The sequence below is a fragment of the Athene cunicularia genome (assembly GCF_003259725.1).
Source record: "Athene cunicularia isolate RWA chromosome 3 unlocalized genomic scaffold, athCun1 chr3_part1, whole genome shotgun sequence".
NCBI lineage: Eukaryota > Metazoa > Chordata > Aves > Strigiformes > Strigidae > Athene > Athene cunicularia.
This window is the reverse complement of record NW_020799097.1, coordinates 49,068,546-49,086,266: the sequence shown is the minus strand read 5'-3', so window position 1 is coordinate 49,086,266 and position 17,721 is coordinate 49,068,546. Positions and strand designations below refer to the sequence as shown.

Genomic DNA, 17,721 nt, shown 5'->3' with positions numbered 1-17,721 from the left:
CCCCTTCTTTCCCTGGCCCACCACTCCTCTTAGCACATGCCCTCCAGCATGTCATGACCTAGTGATTAGATCACTCTTCTAGGATTTGGAGACCTGGATTCTTGTCGGTGCTGCAAAATCAAGTGCAGGAACTTAAAAGAAAGAAAACCAGGTTTTCTGGCTCCCAAATACCTCTGTAAGCATTCTGCCATTGGTGAGCGAAATACCCAACACTTACTTATGACTGTCCTCTATGAGAGTCCCAAAGTACTGAGCATGTTCTGAAAATAAATAGCTGTTGAGTCTTAGCCAGCAGGGCAGATGCAGAGGAGTTCCAATTGTAGCAGTCCTAGCAGAACTCAGAAGGGTTTGTATATGTGGTCCACCAGGAACTTGGTATCTAGAATCTATAACCACCTACCAGTTTAGCTGGTAGCTGAGTAGGGTTTCTGGTCTTACTGCAAATCACAAGATCACAAATCATACCCACTTAGATTGGTGTCTGGAGTTAAACTGTAATGCATATTGAATTTATTTGTAGTAGCATAACTTGAAATGGGACACAATGCTATATATCACATCAGTTCTCTGCAAATAGGCCCATTGCACATTAGTTTAAAAAGAATACTGTCATCGTTTGCATTGATTGCAAATCTAGGTATTTTTATTCATTTCTCTTAGAAGAACAAAGCTTTAATCACCCTAAGAAAACTGTCTGGTTTGGTTCATCTTTTTTAACTGTTTCAGAAGTGTCAGGATGTGTGGTTGAGTCTGGAGGGCTGAGCCCAAAGGCATGTTTCTGTCTTCCCAGGTGAGTGCTGGCATCCCACAGGCTCCGTTACATGACACCTAGCTGTGGCTCAGCACGGGTATCTGTACAGTACCAGCACTAGTAGCTATCAAGGCAGTTTAGATGGGGAGGTGAGTATATGTTGATACATCAACAAGCTGCTTATTTTGAGACATGGATTACATAGAAATTCTCAACTACATACTGTTTTCAAGACCATTCTCAATAGATGAAATGTAGCCAGTAAAATCCAGTGATTTATTGTTTGTGTTGTGAGAATGGGGTCTGTTTACTTCTTCTTCCTTGATTGTTGAATATGTCCAAGCGCTACACCATCTTCCTGTTTATCCTACATTAGATAAGTTTGGCTAGTGGCTCTGCTAGAAGGAGGCTGCTATTGATCAAAAGCAGAGTCTCTTTTGAAGAAAAAGTGAGAGTATTAGCTATTTGCTTCATTTTTAGTGTTCAGAGGTGTAGGATCCATAATCAGGGTTGTAAGAGTTACTCTTTCTGAGTGTTTTACCCATAGTTTAGCATAAGCATAGAGAAACAGATTGTTAGTTTACCTATTGCATGCCTGTTTCGTTAGGTATTTCTGAACTGTCCACAAATTCTTTGGAATTTTACTTTATATACAAGATAGAAACCAAAGAACTCAGATCAAATGCTTCTAAAATAAGTTGGTTCACAAATTAAAATACTTACAAGCAAAAGCCTAAAAGTTGAAGTTTCAGGTTTACGTTTGTATTTTGCAAAGCATGATTTTTTTGCCAGTTCAGGTGGAAATACAAGAAATTTCAGCTAAAATTTAGACATACGGGTGCTTAGTCTAGGGTCCCAACCAACTTCAGTAGGATCAGGATCTGGCTGTTGATGCAGCTGCTATTGTAGGTGTTTGGTATGTTTTGGAATCCACCTTCCAGATCCTCTTTCCACCAGAATACTTTCTGGGTGTATTGCAGCATCCCTCTGTATCCCAGCAAGATAAAGCTGCCAAGGCTGGTTGCTCTGCTGATCATGGCTGCAGACCTGGGCTCCCAGCTTCAGCACAGGGTGTTCACTCTTTCCTAGAACTAGCTAACTGCTGTCCTGTAGATAGCGTTGAGTCAGTATGAGGCTAAGGATGAAAAATGTCTTTATCTTCTGTTTTGAAAAAAGACGTGCAAGGTAGGAATGAAATATGTCTGTATATTCAACATGACAAGGAACAACTGTCAAGTGTTTACTGGATGAGTTTCTTACTCCAGTGTTTTTTGCACTATTTTGTCCCATTACTTACCATTTTACCTCTCTGAATTAGAAGACAAGCACCCCGGCAAAGAAAGAGGTAAATTGTTGTTTTCTGTCCATTTTTGAAGCTGGAAGAGCTCACTGAAGGTTAAGATGGGCACCCATGCTTGACCAAGGGAGCAGGTGGAACTGTGAGGCAGGAGATCAGAGGGGCAGTTGAATCCTGTCTCTTGACAGAAGATGTCATATGTGCTTCATTTTCTCATAATACCTAAGTACTTACAAATTGCACAAAGAAGACAGGAAACTGGATAAGGAGAGAGATATTACTAGGACTCCCAAAAAGGAAAAGGCTGGAGTTCATGCTTTGTTTGGCATCAGAGTTCAGATATGAAACCCAGTCTTTCTAGACCTCATTTTGACTCGCTTTGACTGTTTGTTTTTAATTGTATTCTGGCAGTTTTTAAATTAAAAAAAAAATCAAAATAAGTAATAACACCTTGTTTTAAATTTGTGAAACAATGTTTTGAATTCATGTTATTTGACCTGAGTTTGGGATAGCTTTGGTCTTCCTGATGTTGCCTCCTTTAGAAAGTTAATGGTTAACCAGGGTATGTGCTTTGCTTTAGTTTTCACTTTTTTTCTTAAAGAGTAGCTATTCAGATCCTTGTTTATCTTCTTCCAGTTTGCTTGTATTCTCTCAGAGGAATTCTCCTGAAGTTTTCTTCCTATTTGAATAGCAGTAACACCAGGAATTAGAAGGAAAATACAATTCCCTATATCCCCATATAAATATTTTGTGTTATTCCACTCACTGACACCTTTATAATCTTCCCTTCTGGCTCTGTGTTTACCACCTTTTAGTGTTTTGTTCTGACAGAGCAGTCTAGGATTATTTAAAGAACCATTTTGATTTCCATTACAGAATATTCTGTAGCGGTACTGGCTGATTTGCTTACTGCCACCTCAGGCCCTCGCAAAAAGACTCTGTGTCACACTTCTTGAGCACTGGCACATGTTGGTCTTATACCACATCCCTCAGAGCTAAGTCTAGTGCAGCGTGGAAAAGTGTAGGAATGATCTAGGCACTGAATATCAATATATCTGGGATATCAGGGCAAAATACGAATGTTTAATACTATGTGCTTTTCTTAAGGTCCAGTGTAGCTTTTTGATGGTGCTGTACAAAGTATGCTGGTTTAGGATTTTTCATAAAGAGCTGTAGTGTCTGTGTCTAAATTCATAAATATTGTTGAGTTAGCAAGACTTGGAATTAACCCTTACCAATGCTTATTTAGAAGTTGGTGTGGGCCACTTAGTTTCATGCTGTTGGGTCTCTACAGAGTTTGCAAAAGTTTAAGTGAAGTGATTATAGTACTGTTAAACTGATATAATTTATATGTGGATCAATTAATAAATGCAAGTCCTGAAATAGGGGATTATGGTGGGTGAAAGGAGTAGATATCTAAGGGGTTTGTAGTAGCTCTACGTCCAACAGAGTCGTCTTCTGGTGATGTGATGATGAAGACAATCTCATGTTATCCTCTTGAGGATGCCCTTTACAAGGCTGTATATAGGGGCCATGTTGAAGATCAGCGCATCAAAGGGTATTTCAGCTTCTAGAGTGGCCCAGTATGAGCTGATTTTATAATTCCATGCATCTTTTGTTTGAGCATGTGTGCTAGTATAATTGTAGTGTAATAGTACAAAATCTTATCCAGAATGGGATCTCATACTTACCATTAACAGCCATCAGCTGCTCACAAAGAAAAATTAATAGCTACACAGCATTCAAGTGTTTACAGAGTTTTTCAACAGTATTTTGAGACGATTCGTTTTTTAAATTCTATTCAACATTATTCAGAAGAGGTAGATTATTTTTTTCTTCCAAAACAGATTCTCTGTCTCTTTCTCTCTCTTACTTTTAAAAATTTAATTATAATTCCCACTCCTGCACTGTACATACACTTTTGGTTGATTGATTTTATTCACTTGGTCCAGCCAGAAAGAAGCCTGTCTTGATTTCAGACCTTGGCTAAAGGAGAGGCAGGAACAGTTGAAAGAAAACTGTTTGAAAGAAGAATGTGTCCGTGGAAATGTAAAGTAATAATATTCTGGGGCCAAGTAAACATAATGCTGCATGTAGATGAACATGAGCAGTGTGTGATAGTTTACCAGTCACCAGCTTACCAGCTGAGAGTGTCAGTTTGCAGCTCTGTGCCCTGTAATGGTCAGTGAGATCTGATTAGGTTGTTTGCTTTGTAGATCTCCAAAAGATTTAGAATATCTTTTAGGAACATGTACACAGATTGATATTTGCCCCCAGGTAACTTGCAAAATTAATTTTCAAGGAAACAGAAATGGAGCTGAGTCTTTCATGTGAGAAGTAATGTTAAGATCATGCTAGAATAATACACAGTATTTGTTTTTCGTTACAAAAAGCATTCTTACATTATTTAGAGGCTGACAAAGAAAAAGTAGTTACTGTAGATCTGCAGATTGCTCTGCTTGAATTGATGCAATCCTTATCAGAAGATCAAAGATTTTAAAATGAAAACTTACTCTAGCGTGTATATTACAGTTTACAATGAGTTTTCCTTCTGTGATGACTTTGAGTGGCCCACAATGACAGTATAAAAATATTTGACTGTAATAAGTAGTTACTTGTTGCAGGATGGAGAGTTTAATATTGTTAACCTCCATTTATATACTGCCAAAATACTTTCCAGAGGTTAAAAGGACTTTTACTTTTCTCCATACCAGAAAAAGACATATAGTTTTAAATACTTACCTATCTGTCGTTTGTTGTCTGCAACATAGTTTACATGTTGACAGTTCTATAGGTGGCCATGAAATTTACCAAAAATAGCTAGTTATTACAAACGTACAGACTGGAAATCATCTAGATTAAAACTAATTCTAAAACCAGATGTAGATATTTCCTGATTCCAGAAGATGCTGATATTTATTTTTGTATTTTTGTTTTATTCTTTAGTGAGATAGAAGATGAATTCAGCTGAAATCACTGATGATGATGAAGGTAAAATATTGTACTTTGTATAATTTATGATCAGGGAAAAATACTTGTTGAATTAAAACCTTTGTAACCTGATAAAGAATGCACTTGGATCAAGACAAATTACATTAATGTTTTTTAAAAAGCTATCTAAAATACACAATTATCTTTGTTATTCATTATATTTGCTTTTCTACATCCTTCCCCCCCTCCAAAAAAAATCTTCCTATTGTAACTTTATTTGTTTATGCTTTAGACTCTTCTTTGGGGAAGAACCTGTTGTTTACTGGATGACTGAATGGTTCCTAGCATAAGAGAAACTTGACTTTGGGGTGGCCTCAGCATACACTTACCATACAAGTCATAAAAAAGAACGATGTTTTTCAAAACATATTTTCATAAAAAGAAACAAACCACAAATTAAGGGTGTCATGGTTTTCTGGAGAGAGTGCTTTATCTTTCTAAACCTTCTCTTTTTCCTAGTAAAATTTCCTAAAAAAAATGTTGTGAAAGTAGAAACAGAAAACGAAGATGAAGCTCTAGACTGCTCGGTAACATCCAGATCTGCTGAGAAACACTCACTGGATGGTGCAGTTACTTGCCTGCAGGACTCCAACAAACGGAAGCAGACCTCACTTGGTTGTGATGGTTCAGGGAGCCAGCAAGATGTCTTACCCAGTGTGAAGAAAAGACGCTTTACACAAGAGGTGATTTCTCTATACATGATTGTGTGATTTTTCTGTTCATATTTTGTAGGCTAAATTGATTGCTGCTGTAAGCAAAATGCAAGTTGCTTAACTAGATTTGCATTAGTAACGAGTTTGAGGCAAATACAGCTAATCTTAACACAGTTTGCACACATTACTTGTCTGGATATTTCTTTAAATAACAGAGGAGTGATCATATCTACAAAATACAGTTACAGGTTAATTCATTCCTGTTAAATATATTTTTGTTGTTTGTCAGAGAGCGTAGGAGCAGGTAGTGATTTGGATTAACTGAGCATGACTGATTACAGTCCCTCCCATGTCACACAGTCCTTCAGCCGAATGGTAGAATCAGGGCTGTAGTTCTTCCTTCTGTGACACAGATTTCAATGTCAGTGAGACAAGTATAAATTTGTGTATTGTTTGAAAAACAAAAATTCAAGGATGCAGAAGACTTCATCATATCAAGAGCAAAATGTATTACAACTTCTCATGCAGCATCCCACTTGTGATGATCCAGATTTTTGTCCAGCTGGTGAAGGAGATGCCTGGTCTCTTCTGTTATCCTGTTCTAGCAATTGGAGATTTTCATTAATCTATGCTGAAACTGAGCAAGTTTCTTTTTGTCCTTGTTCTTTACAGTAGGGAGAGCAGGGATCGTCTGTACCTAGAAAAGTCTTCTGCTCATGGGAGAATTGGCGTGATGCTGTCCACCCTCAGCCCTTCCTTTCTAAGACTAAAATTCTGGTTTTTTCAGCTCTTCTTCAGGAGTCACTTTATATTTTTGATATTCTCTTTGAGATTCCTGAAAGAGTAGTGTCCAGAGTTGGATAGTCCCATCTCTTCTAACACCCTCTAAAGTAGTATAATGACCTCTTGTTTTTCACACTCAGCACTTTATTAAAATAACCTAGACTCAAATCCATCCTCTTTTGAATAACTTCAGGCCCTGGGTTATATTTAGTTTATGACCTACTCTAATGCACATATCCTTTTCTGCTGTTCTGCTACCTAGCCAGTTATTCCATGTTGTATTTGAACATTTCATTTCTCCTTTCTAGCCATAGCTCTTCATAATTCTTTTTCTTGACTGTCATCTCTCTGTCTTCTTGGGGCTTTTTTTTTCCCCTGAATGCCTGTGGTAGGTAGGTTTTAATCTTATTACATGGTTCTTTTCCCTTCTCTTTCTCTTTTTACAATTGTTTGACTTACATCCAGATTCTTAAAAGAGCTTCATAATGGTCTCTGAACTGTGCTTGCTTTGGATTTTACTGTTTGCTCTTTGCCTGTAATAAATTTTAAAATTTAATTTGAAATTAATTATAACTTTGGACTTAGAAAGTGACCCAGTAACAATGATGAAAATTCATTCTGGCTGACCCCAGTGAATCAGCATGTTTAGTTAAATAATCAACCAGAAATAGTCCTTAATCCTAACAACATTTTTACAGTTCATTACTTTTCTAGTACCAATATTTTGTTTTAGTTGATGGCTTCATTATTTCTGTTTAAACAGAGGACAAAATGTTAATTACTTTTGAGAATATTGTGCTTGTAGTATATTTTTACTCCACATCACATAAGCATCTCTGTATGGTACAAGCAGAGCTGTACTTTTAATGTTCTGTATCTATACTATTGGGCTGGTGATCATATTACTAAATTACTTTCTATCAGAAGACATTTTGCTTTTTAAAATCCTGATTGTCACTTCATAACTACTGCATTTTCACTAATTTTCTTTTTTTAAAAGAAGTGTAGAAGACTGTGAGTTTAAAAAATTTATGTGCAAGACATTTCCAAGATCTCATGTGTTTGATAGAATCTTTTTATATGTTTCTCGCTAATATATTTTTCTTTACTCCTATGATAGAATATTATGCTCTGTATTCTTACAGATATTTAGGCTATATTAAGCATAATAAAGGTCGTAAATTAGATGGACTTCAGCACTGAACAGAGCAATAAACTGAACAACTTCTAAAACTTGGCTTAGGACTCTGAGAGACAATGTGAGAGACTATTTCACAGTTACTTATTGATTGATGTTTGGCAAAATACTGCATTTTGCAAACATTCAAAGCATGTATATAATATAAAAACTCGCTGTGCAAGCAGCACTATCTTATGTACATTGAGTCTCATAGAACAGTATCTGCATATTTTTTGATGGTGCATTAAAACTGAATGTCTTAAATGGGTGTAGTATTTATCTAAAATACATTATGTTTAAAGATCAGTGTTACAGAAAACTAATTAAAAATACTAAATACTGGTTTAATTGGAAAATTCATGAAAAGCCATGTATTTATGCTTTGGATAGTGCTGTTTCCAGATGGAAACTGTATAAAGACAGGATAATTAAAAGCCAAAGGAAAAAAAGCAAGAATGCATCTGAAATAGAAAATCCTTAAATATGGGCCCAAATGTGTTGTCATCTGTTAGTGACTGTGTTTCTCAAGTGCAGATAACCAAATTCATCCCGCTAGCAGATCCAAATACTGTGAGCTGCATTAGTGACAGGGCAGAAGTTCTTCTGCCATCGCAGCAGAGATCTGCTGTAGTTCCTGGTGTGAACACTCCTCCTCCAGAGCACCATGTCCAAAACTGAGAGTGCAAACTTTCACAGTACTCACTGTCAAAGTGCAATAAGATACTTAAGACAATGAATTTGTATTGTTTAATACACATTCTAATATAGCTTTACCCTGGTTCTGTGTGTGAGGTGTGCATTAATAGAAGTTACTCCAGCATTGCCAAATTTTATTATATAATTAATTAGGGAAAAGGTACGGCAGGAGTTCTGATGAGAACTGACAGACAACTGATGGCCTGTGGCAAGCTATTTAGTAGAGAAGGAATTGAATGAATCATACTTTGCATGTGAAAGAGTATTTGGAATATTCTTTGTAAACGAGAGCATTAATGGAAGAGCTAGCTTCTTAGGTAGCAGGTCCCACTGTATGTGTAAGAAATATATTCTCTAGAATTGCAATTTTGTTTTGTTCTTTTGATCTAAAACGGTGAAAGAAATTTGCAGTTCAGTCTGGGCACCTGACTGGGGAACAGAACTATGCATATTGTCAAGGGAGATTTTCATGACCTTCTTTCAGCTGATGTCTATTTGGGAGAGCTCTATTACCATGTGGAAATAGCTCTGTTTCTCCATGGACAAGCATAGGTGGTGTGTGATGACATCAGTCCCAGTGTAGGAGCCTACGGTTAGGTGGGAGCAATGTGGATCTTGGTCTGCTCACAATTTGGTCTCTTGTGTTGTGGTATTCTACAAGTCACAAAGGGCTGATTTACTTAGGGTATATCATACCACTTGCTGGGGTAAGTCACCCTTTAATAGCTGTTGGTGTTACAGGACTCTGGTTCCTCACTGTCCTCATAGCAAATGTGCTTGCATATGAGTGAGACTGGAGGGAGTCTTCTAAATGAGACCTGGAAGTCAGGTGTCCTGGGCACTACGATGGCTAGTATTCTGTGCACTGTGAAATACATTGCCTTGCATTATGCTTTCATTTTATCATCTGTCCATCCACACCTCTTTAGCGTTTCATATGTAGGGTTGTATGATGTGAATGAGAACAGAACTTGTAAACATAACTTCAATTTAATTGATTCTGCTGGTTTCTAAACTTGGAGTGGAAACCAGCTTGTTCTTTCTGAGCCTCTTTTGAGTATACGTTGCATTAGAAATTAAAAAGTGATTAGATTCAATTTGTCACTGCAGTAAGCAGATACTAAGTGTGAGTGAACATAGGGACCAGGTTAATGTGATGAGTGCTACAGTTCTGTTTTTTCAGAAAGGAACCTTAATTCAAGTTCCTTACTACAGAACATAATGGAGTCTTCACTTGAATTTCAAACTGCTTGTGGTTCTCAGCTCAGACCTCAAGTCTGTGTTTCATTTGTTTTAATACTTGAATGCAAATTCTGTTTTATCTAATTAATGTTCTGTGGAACAAGCCAAGCAGAATGTTTCAACACAGTCTTCTCTAAAATCTGTGTGTTTTCTCATGTTTGAATTCTGTATGTTGGATTTTGATTCTGCTGTATCTACTTAATTTCCTAAGAATTATTTGCAATATCCATGTTTGCAAAAAATCCCAACTCACCCAAACCCTGCATATTTGCTGCAAGTTTATGAAAATGCTTACTTCCAATTTTATGCAATGAGGAAGAGTTAGAAGTTACTGAGAATATTAATTCTTTAAGAGCTCATTACTGGTTTTTTATATAAATAATTTAGAAAATTGGAAACCCATGAGTCTAAACTTCCCTGCCTTTCAAAAATAAGGAAATTTTAGTCTTCCCTTTTTCAAAAGACAACACCAAGGTACTTTTCACTTTGTTTTTAAGTTTTTATTATTTGAATAGAATACTATTTTAAAATTACAGTGATTCTTAGAACTTGTTTAGGAATTGTACACCATTACAGAGATTAAAAAAACCCTATATAAACCTTTCACATTAGAAAGAAGAGAATAAGCATAGTTTTGGTGTCTTATAGCTTTTGTGGTATTTTCAAAAGCTAACCTAAAGAGTATGCTGGAACATTAAATGCAGTCATTGGAGGCAGTGGCAAGGTCACAGGACTAGGAGTCAGAAAATCTAGATTCTATTCTTGGCTCTGTTGCTGACTTGTTGCTACCCAAATTCTCTACAGCCCAAGATCCTCATATGCAAGGTGAAGCATAATGATACTTAATTTGGGAGAGTATTTAGAGCTCTGTGGGTAAAGAGTACTAAGGATTATTATTGCATTTCTATTACATGGAGAAAGCCATGAGTCAAAACTGTTAAAAACCACCAACTAAATTATACTTTACTGTATTTTTATTTTTACTTTTCCTAGTGAATTTATTAATTTTGGTGTATTTGACACAACTAACTCCTCTGGAGAAAATTTGACTTTGCATATTTATGTAACTGCCTGTTTAAGGGGCACATACTTATGGCTAATATTTTTAAGGTAGTCTTACTAATACAATATTTATTCATTCAAAGGGCACCCTTTCAAACATGAAGAACAGAGATTCTGGCTCACCCACTCAGGTAAATGCAGAGCAGCCAAACAAGAACAAGAACCCTAACATAACGTGGCTCTGTGAAGAAGAATCCTTCAGTGACATAACCACTCCATCTTATAAAAAACCTCTCTATGGCATCTCACACAAAATCACAGAGAAGAAGAACCCACCAGGAGGAGAGCAGTTTTCTTCTTATGAGTTGTTTGAAAAAATCAACCCCAGCAGTCCCTCACACCTTCGGACTTTGAATGACCAACGCAAAAGGGACTCTGCTGCAGCCATTGCCATAACAGCAGCCACTGCAGATTCTGACCCAAATATATATTCTTTGATACAGAAAATGTTTTACACGCTTAACACCCTCAATACCAATATGACTCAGCTTCACAGTAAAGTTGACCTGTTGTCTCTGGAGGTTAGCAGAATTAAAAAGCAAGTCAGTCCAGCAGAGTCTGTTGCAGACTTCAAGCCTCCCCCAGAGTACCAGCTGACTTCTGCGGAGCTCAAACAAATCATGGATCAAAGCACGTCAGGTGGAGATCTAGCTTGCCGGTTGCTAGTGCAGCTCTTCCCAGAGCTCTTCAGTGATGATGAGTTCAGCAGAAGCTGCAGTGCATGCGGCTTTCTCAACAAAAGGAAACTTGAATCTCTTCATCTGCAGCTTATCCGTAACTATGTGGAAGTTTGTTATCCTTCTGTGAAGAATACAGCTGTGTGGCAGGTGGAGTGTTTGCCACAAGTCAATGATTTTTTCAATAGATTTTGGGCTCAAAGGGAAATGGAAAACAGTCAGCAGAATGTGCAATCGTCCAGTTTTTATGAGACTGAGCAGGTCGAATCCTCTCATTTTATGGAGGATAAAGAGCAGGAAGAAGCTTTGTCCTTGGACAGGAGTAATGCCATTGCTTCGGATTACATGCTGGATGCTCAGGATCTCAATGAATTTTTAGATGAAGCTTCTTCTCCAGGGGAATTTTCTGTTTTTTTGTTACACAGATTGTTTCCAGAACTATTTGACCACAGAAAATTAGCTGAAAGGTACAGCTGCTTTGGAGACTCTGGAAAACAACTGCTGGATCCTCATCGGCTTCAAATAATCCGTAGGTACACTGAAATTTACTTTCCAGATGTGCAAGAAGAAGAAGCCTGGTTGCAGCAATGTGTTCAGCGAATAAACGATGAGCTTGAAAATACATATATGGATGGAAGTGAGTGTGATCAGATGAGAGATGACTGTTACGATTCTTCTAGTTTACCAGATGATGTATCAATCATAAAAGTGGAAGACAGTTTTGAATATGAAAAACCTGGCAGACGCTCAAAAAAAATCTGGCTTGTACCCATAGACTTTGACAAACTTGACTTTCCCCCTCCCGATTTTGATGTCCCTGTCCCAGATTACCTGTTGAACAAAGAACAGATCAAAAGCATATATGAAAGCAGTCTTTCTATAGGCAATTTTGCCTCTCGATTGCTTGTTCTCTTATTTCCTGAACTGTTTACTCATGAAAACTTACGGAAGCAATACAACTGTAGTGGATCTTTAGGCAAGAAACAGCTTGACCCCACTAGAATTAAATTAATTCGACATTACGTGCAGATACTGTACCCCAGAGCAAAGAATGACAGAGTGTGGACATTGGAATTTGTTGGGAAGCTTGACGAGAGGTGTCGACGAAGAGACACGGAGCAAAGGCGCTCGTACCAACAGCAACGGAAAATCCATGTGCCAGGGCCTGACAGGAGGGAGTTTCTCAGCTATGCAATAAACCCTGAGAGGTTTCGAGAAGAATTCGAAGGGCCACCGCTGCCACCAGAAAGAAGCAGCAAGGATTTTTGCAAGATACCACTCGATGAACTCGTTGTTCCTAATCCAGACTTCCCTGTGCCTTCTCTGTATTTGCTGTCTGATAAGGAGGTAAGAGAGATAGTGCAGCAGAGCCTGTCAGTCGGCAACTTTGCTGCCAGGCTGCTCGTAAGACTCTTTCCCGAACTTTTTACTCCGGACAATCTCAGACTGCAATACAACCATTCAGGTGCTTGTAACAAAAAACAGCTTGATCCTATCAGACTGAGACTGATCCGTCATTACGTGGAGGCAGTTTACCCTGTGGAGAAAATGGAAGAAGTATGGCACTATGAATGTATACCGAGCATTGATGAAAGATGCCGGCGTCCTAACAGAAAAAAGTGTGATATACTGAAAAAAGCAAAGAAAGCAAAAAAGTGACAGGCTCTTTAAATTCCTAAGACTTTGACCACTAAATTATTATCAGGATTATGCTTTGGTTTAGACTGAGGGGCCTGTCAGGAGCTGAGGGTGCTCAGCATCTGGAATAGTCAGGCACTAAGTTTGTTGTGTTTTAATGTGTGTGTTGCATCTGTGTGGGCACCACAGTAGTGGGAAGTGGCTTACTACATTTGTACATGGGTAAAGGCCCTAAGTCATCGGTGACAGAGCTATCGGTGACTCATGGTTTTCACTGGTGCAAATACATGTATTGAAACTGTATTACTCCACTCCCCATTTCTGCCTCGTCCTTTTTTATCACTTTCTAATAACAATTATTTTTTTAAAATCATTTTGCTCTTCAGAAGCAGTTTTTCATTATACCCTTATAAACAGTGTTGTTATTTAATTTGGAGTTTGAAATTAATTTACATTTGAAAGTGCCATGTTCATTGGAAATCATTGGAATATTAGACATTGCTTCTACAGTAATTGCAGCTTCACATTTGTTTTCCTCTTGATGATACTGAGATACTGAAAATAGTAATACCATGTCAAAGAATGGGTCAGGATGTTGTCATCTGCATTTTTGACTGTTACCCAGGTTCTATTTCTAAAACCAAGAATTAACTGTTGAAGAATTGAGATGTGAGCATAGACATAATGTGAATGGGGTTTTTTTATATTGATACCACAAGCTTGATCCTGCCCCTGTGAGGTTTTTTTTTTTTGATTTGTCCAGTGTCACTGCTGACATGGCTGAGGATGACTCATCTGAATAAAGCTAGCAGAATAGATCCAAGCCTATACCTATGAAATGTCTTGCCATCGCCTGCTTGCTGTTCTCTTTGTAATATAACAAAGACAACAAGAACAAGACCTGAAACAAGAACTTAGAAAAATTTTAGACCTTACTCTCTATTAAAGTCATGATTCGAAAGGTTTCCAGTGTTCATATTGAATTGCATATATAAAATGTACGTGCAAAGATTGGCTTTGTGATGAAATCCAGTGTTTCAGGGTCTCCACGTATGAGCTGTGGTAATGTAACTCATTCTTTGTGTGAATGCAGCAGCAGCTGGATATTTCAGGTGTAGGGATGTTGAACTCCTTCACTTTGCCAAATTGATTTAGTGTAATTAGTAGCTATTTGGAGGCATAACTCTGTATGTATAACTTAGGTTCATATGGTCAAGCTTGCATCATTAATATGTCCGAAAGTGTAACAAAGACCACACAGAACCCAATGTGAATTTGCTGTATGACTTGTCACTGGAGAGTGCTGCTTTAAAACTATTTTCCTCTTTTTTTTTTTTCTTTTTTTTTTCTTTTGAGACTGATAGAAATGGTGAGAGAGTCAAACATGGATTTTTAAGACAGTAAAGACAGTGATCACTTACTGACCATTACTGGACTACCTTGGAGGAATTATTGATGTTGTCTGTGGTCCTTTTTTGTTGTTTACTTAGATGGGTCATAGTATCAAATTTCAAGTCAGTTCCCGTGTAATTTTCTATTTTAGTATTTGTAAGAAAGTAAAAAATACTTGATATTTTTACTTCAGATTTTTAGAATTTTTTGTTCTTTGAGTCATACTGATCTCCTTCTTTTAAAAGCAAAACAAAACGTTTTTTCCTAATGACAAGAATTAGTAAAAGTATTATGTTAAACTGGGAGTGAATCATAATAGATAGTAGCATTTGCTCATTTTCCCCATATGCTATCAACATTCTCAAAGAATGTATGAAGAAAGTCATGAATGTACTAAATAATATACTGATACTGTTTGTATCCATTTAAATGTTTCCTGTTGGTTTTAATAATAGCAGACCATGCACAAAATGGATATCAGAGCAAATATGGCTATAATAAAATTAAAACATTTTACCAAAGATAAAGAACTGATACCACAATGTCTGCATCTTATCTTTCATTTTAGTGCATAAATTTAGCAAATTAAATGTATCGGAAACCAAGACTTTATCTTGTAATTGTATGCTACCTAGCACTTCTGTGAAATTTTTTACATGCACTTTTATGGGAGATATAAAATGACAGAAAATATTAACAGCTGCTTAATTTGTTGTTGCAAATGACTGGCCAGAAGGTAAGATATATAATTATATTTTCTTATCTTAATATCATGCACGTTTCATCACTTAATGGTGTCAAAGCTCCCAGAAGAATTGGATATATATTAAAACTTTTCTACAACTGGCAGATGTTACTAGCTAGCATGCAAATTTGAGACATATACTGGCTTTTATTGTCAATGTTGACATCAAGTAAAAAAAAATCAGCCCGTTCATATTATCTACTAAGTAGTAGAAAAACAGTTTTCACCTTTTAAAATTACATTTTTGAAAGTGGGTATAGGAAGATTTTAATTGTTTTTCTCTCCTCTGTCTAATTGCTGTGTACATTCCTTTTATCTCACTCTTCACAACCGTTTCATGATTTGTTTGATTGTATGTTTTATAATTGATATCAAGAAAATACAATCATATGAATAGTGACATAGTTCACTAATGAAAGCTCTCGCAGTGCATCTGAAGTACAGCCACTTCATCCGGTTGGTCAGTCTTGTAAATAAATTAAAGGTATATTATTTTCATACAAGAAGAATGTTGTCTGGTGATTGTTTGAGTACAAGCACGAATATTTTCATATGAAGCATGTTACTAAGATGAGATAACCTTGGCTAGTTGGACAATACATAAATGAAAATACCCAGGTTTGCTGCAGCCTTTTTAAAAGATTTTTCTGTTTTTCAGACTTTCTTTGTTCAAAAGAATAAACTTGCCATTTTGAAAGTGAGGTGATAGGAAGATTGCTAGATATTGAAGTGTTTGGAACATACATAACTATTCATACACTGACTTTCTATGGATGAACGTTACTTTCTACCTACCAGGTCAGTAAACCCTGTTAAGGTGAATATCAAGTGTCTCAATCTACTTCTTATAGTTTAAATATATCAGCTTGGATAAGCATTGAATAGCCCACTTCTAACAGCTTTCTAAAAGAAACAGTGTAATATATCATTGTTGTGTCTTACCCATTTTCCACAAATTAAAAACTTACTTAGAAGCTTTGTAAACAATGTAAAACAGCACATCAAAAGAGAGAACAAGTATGCATCAGATTATTTCCCATTAACTGTATTCAGCTAACAGAATCAACAACAAGTTTGCAAATGAGAAAAATCTTTACTTGAGGACAACCACTTTGTTATGCTGATGCATTACAGCCCCCGAAGTGTTTCATGTTCTAGGAAGTGTTTGTGACTGGTTTTTCTTATCTTCAAAATGCATATAATTTATTTCTAGATACAGATACATTTTTTAAATCTGTTTTTTGTTTCTTTTCAATTTTTGTTTGATATTTATATTATGTTATAGCAGTGAGAAACAGAGAATTGTGTGTTCTCAATGCTCTACAAAGGCACACCAGGTCTAATTTCATGCTGAAAGGAGCTAACATGAATTCTACAGCCCCAGGAAGCAGAAAAAATAATATGCAGGTTTATTCATAGTTTATTTTTATTCAGATTTTGCTTCGCTGATTAAAAGGATGTGAAACAGCTGGAAGATTTAATGTCTTAAGCTTACCTGTACTGAGGATGGGGCATAAATTGACAAGTGTTCTTACTTACAGTGCACATTTTAGTTGATTGCACTTAAAATCTATGGGAGAGCTAGTGTGGTAGGTTCATGCCTATGATTTTTCTGAGTATATCAAACTCCATCACTGTCATTGCAAAGTTTCCTCACTTCCTCGGTTTGACACTGATTTTTTCCATTCTTACTGCAACTCACTTGGCACCAACATAGTTATGGGTTTCTTCTCAGGAACATGCTGAAAACATCTTTTTAAATATGCTTGAAGGTGTTTAAAATTAATAGCTGAAGTGATGGTTTAGTTCCCTCTCAATTCTCTCTTTTGATTGTCTTTGCTAAGAAAGAAAGAAAAAGAAAGAAATCCCCATTTGTTTGTCTCCATTCTTTCCCACATACTTTTTTGTCCTAGTATTAAGATAGATAACTTTCTAGTAGTAACAGTGCTTTCAAAATCCCCATTTTTACCTCCTCCATTATAAAAATTCATTTGAACTTCTCATTGGTAGTGATAGTTTTAATTTCTTACAGAAATTTCTTACAGAATACATATACTTATCTTTTTCACAGCTCATGTAAATCCTATCCTGAGAGGTCATCTCTTCTGCAGCAGAGTGGTGGCTGAAGGAGCTGCCCTGGGTTGGCCAGTCCCAGTGCTGGAAGCAGATGACTCCTAACAAAATTAAAACTCCATCATACTCACATTTTCCTTATACCTCATCTGACTGGCAGGAGATTAGCCCTTATACTGTATTATTTTTATCTAGCATATTCCTCTTCATTTTTGTCATTTTCTAGATGCTGTCTTTTTTATTTAGTGGCCATAAAAGCCTATGACATGGGCAGACCACCTGCTTACTCCATTTCCTGATCTGTTCCATGATGGGACTGTGGTCCCCACTGAGCATTTTTCTTTCATGAACAATTTGGGTAGAAGAACTTTGATTCTCACAGGAAGGGAAGAGCTGTAATAGAAGGGAAATAAAACTGTTCTGGAGAATACGACGTGTTCTCTTCCCACTTCTCCCCTTTCTCCCCCCTGCCAAAGACAAACATCAATAGAACAAACATGGTTTGGAGGTTTTTTTACAGGGTTTTCCTCATTTTCTTTAA

General features: G+C 36.8%; 1 protein-coding gene across 1 annotated transcript; it reads left to right on the top strand.

The window, feature by feature from the left end:
• Nucleotides 1-794: 794 nt before the first annotated feature.
• BEND3 (BEN domain containing 3) lies at nt 795-15,757 on the top strand. The gene is made up of 4 exons (XM_026845498.1): nt 795-900; nt 4,995-5,039; nt 5,499-5,722; nt 10,739-15,757. The coding sequence occupies exons 2-4, from the start codon at nt 5,006-5,008 to the stop codon at nt 12,989-12,991; spliced, it is 2,511 nt and encodes an 836-aa protein (XP_026701299.1). The 5' UTR covers nt 795-900; nt 4,995-5,005; the 3' UTR covers nt 12,992-15,757.
• Nucleotides 15,758-17,721: the final 1,964 nt, after the last annotated feature.

Excerpts from the sequence above, each read along its gene's own strand:
- BEND3 (XM_026845498.1), top strand. The coding sequence starts at position 5,006 with ATGAATTCAGCTGAAATCACTGATGATGATGAAG. Across the intron at positions 5,040-5,498 it reads AATCACTGATGATGATGAAG|TAAAATTTCCTAAAAAAAAT; the intron begins GTAAAATATTGT and ends TCTTTTTCCTAG. Across the intron at positions 5,723-10,738 it reads AAAGACGCTTTACACAAGAG|GGCACCCTTTCAAACATGAA; the intron begins GTGATTTCTCTA and ends ATTCATTCAAAG.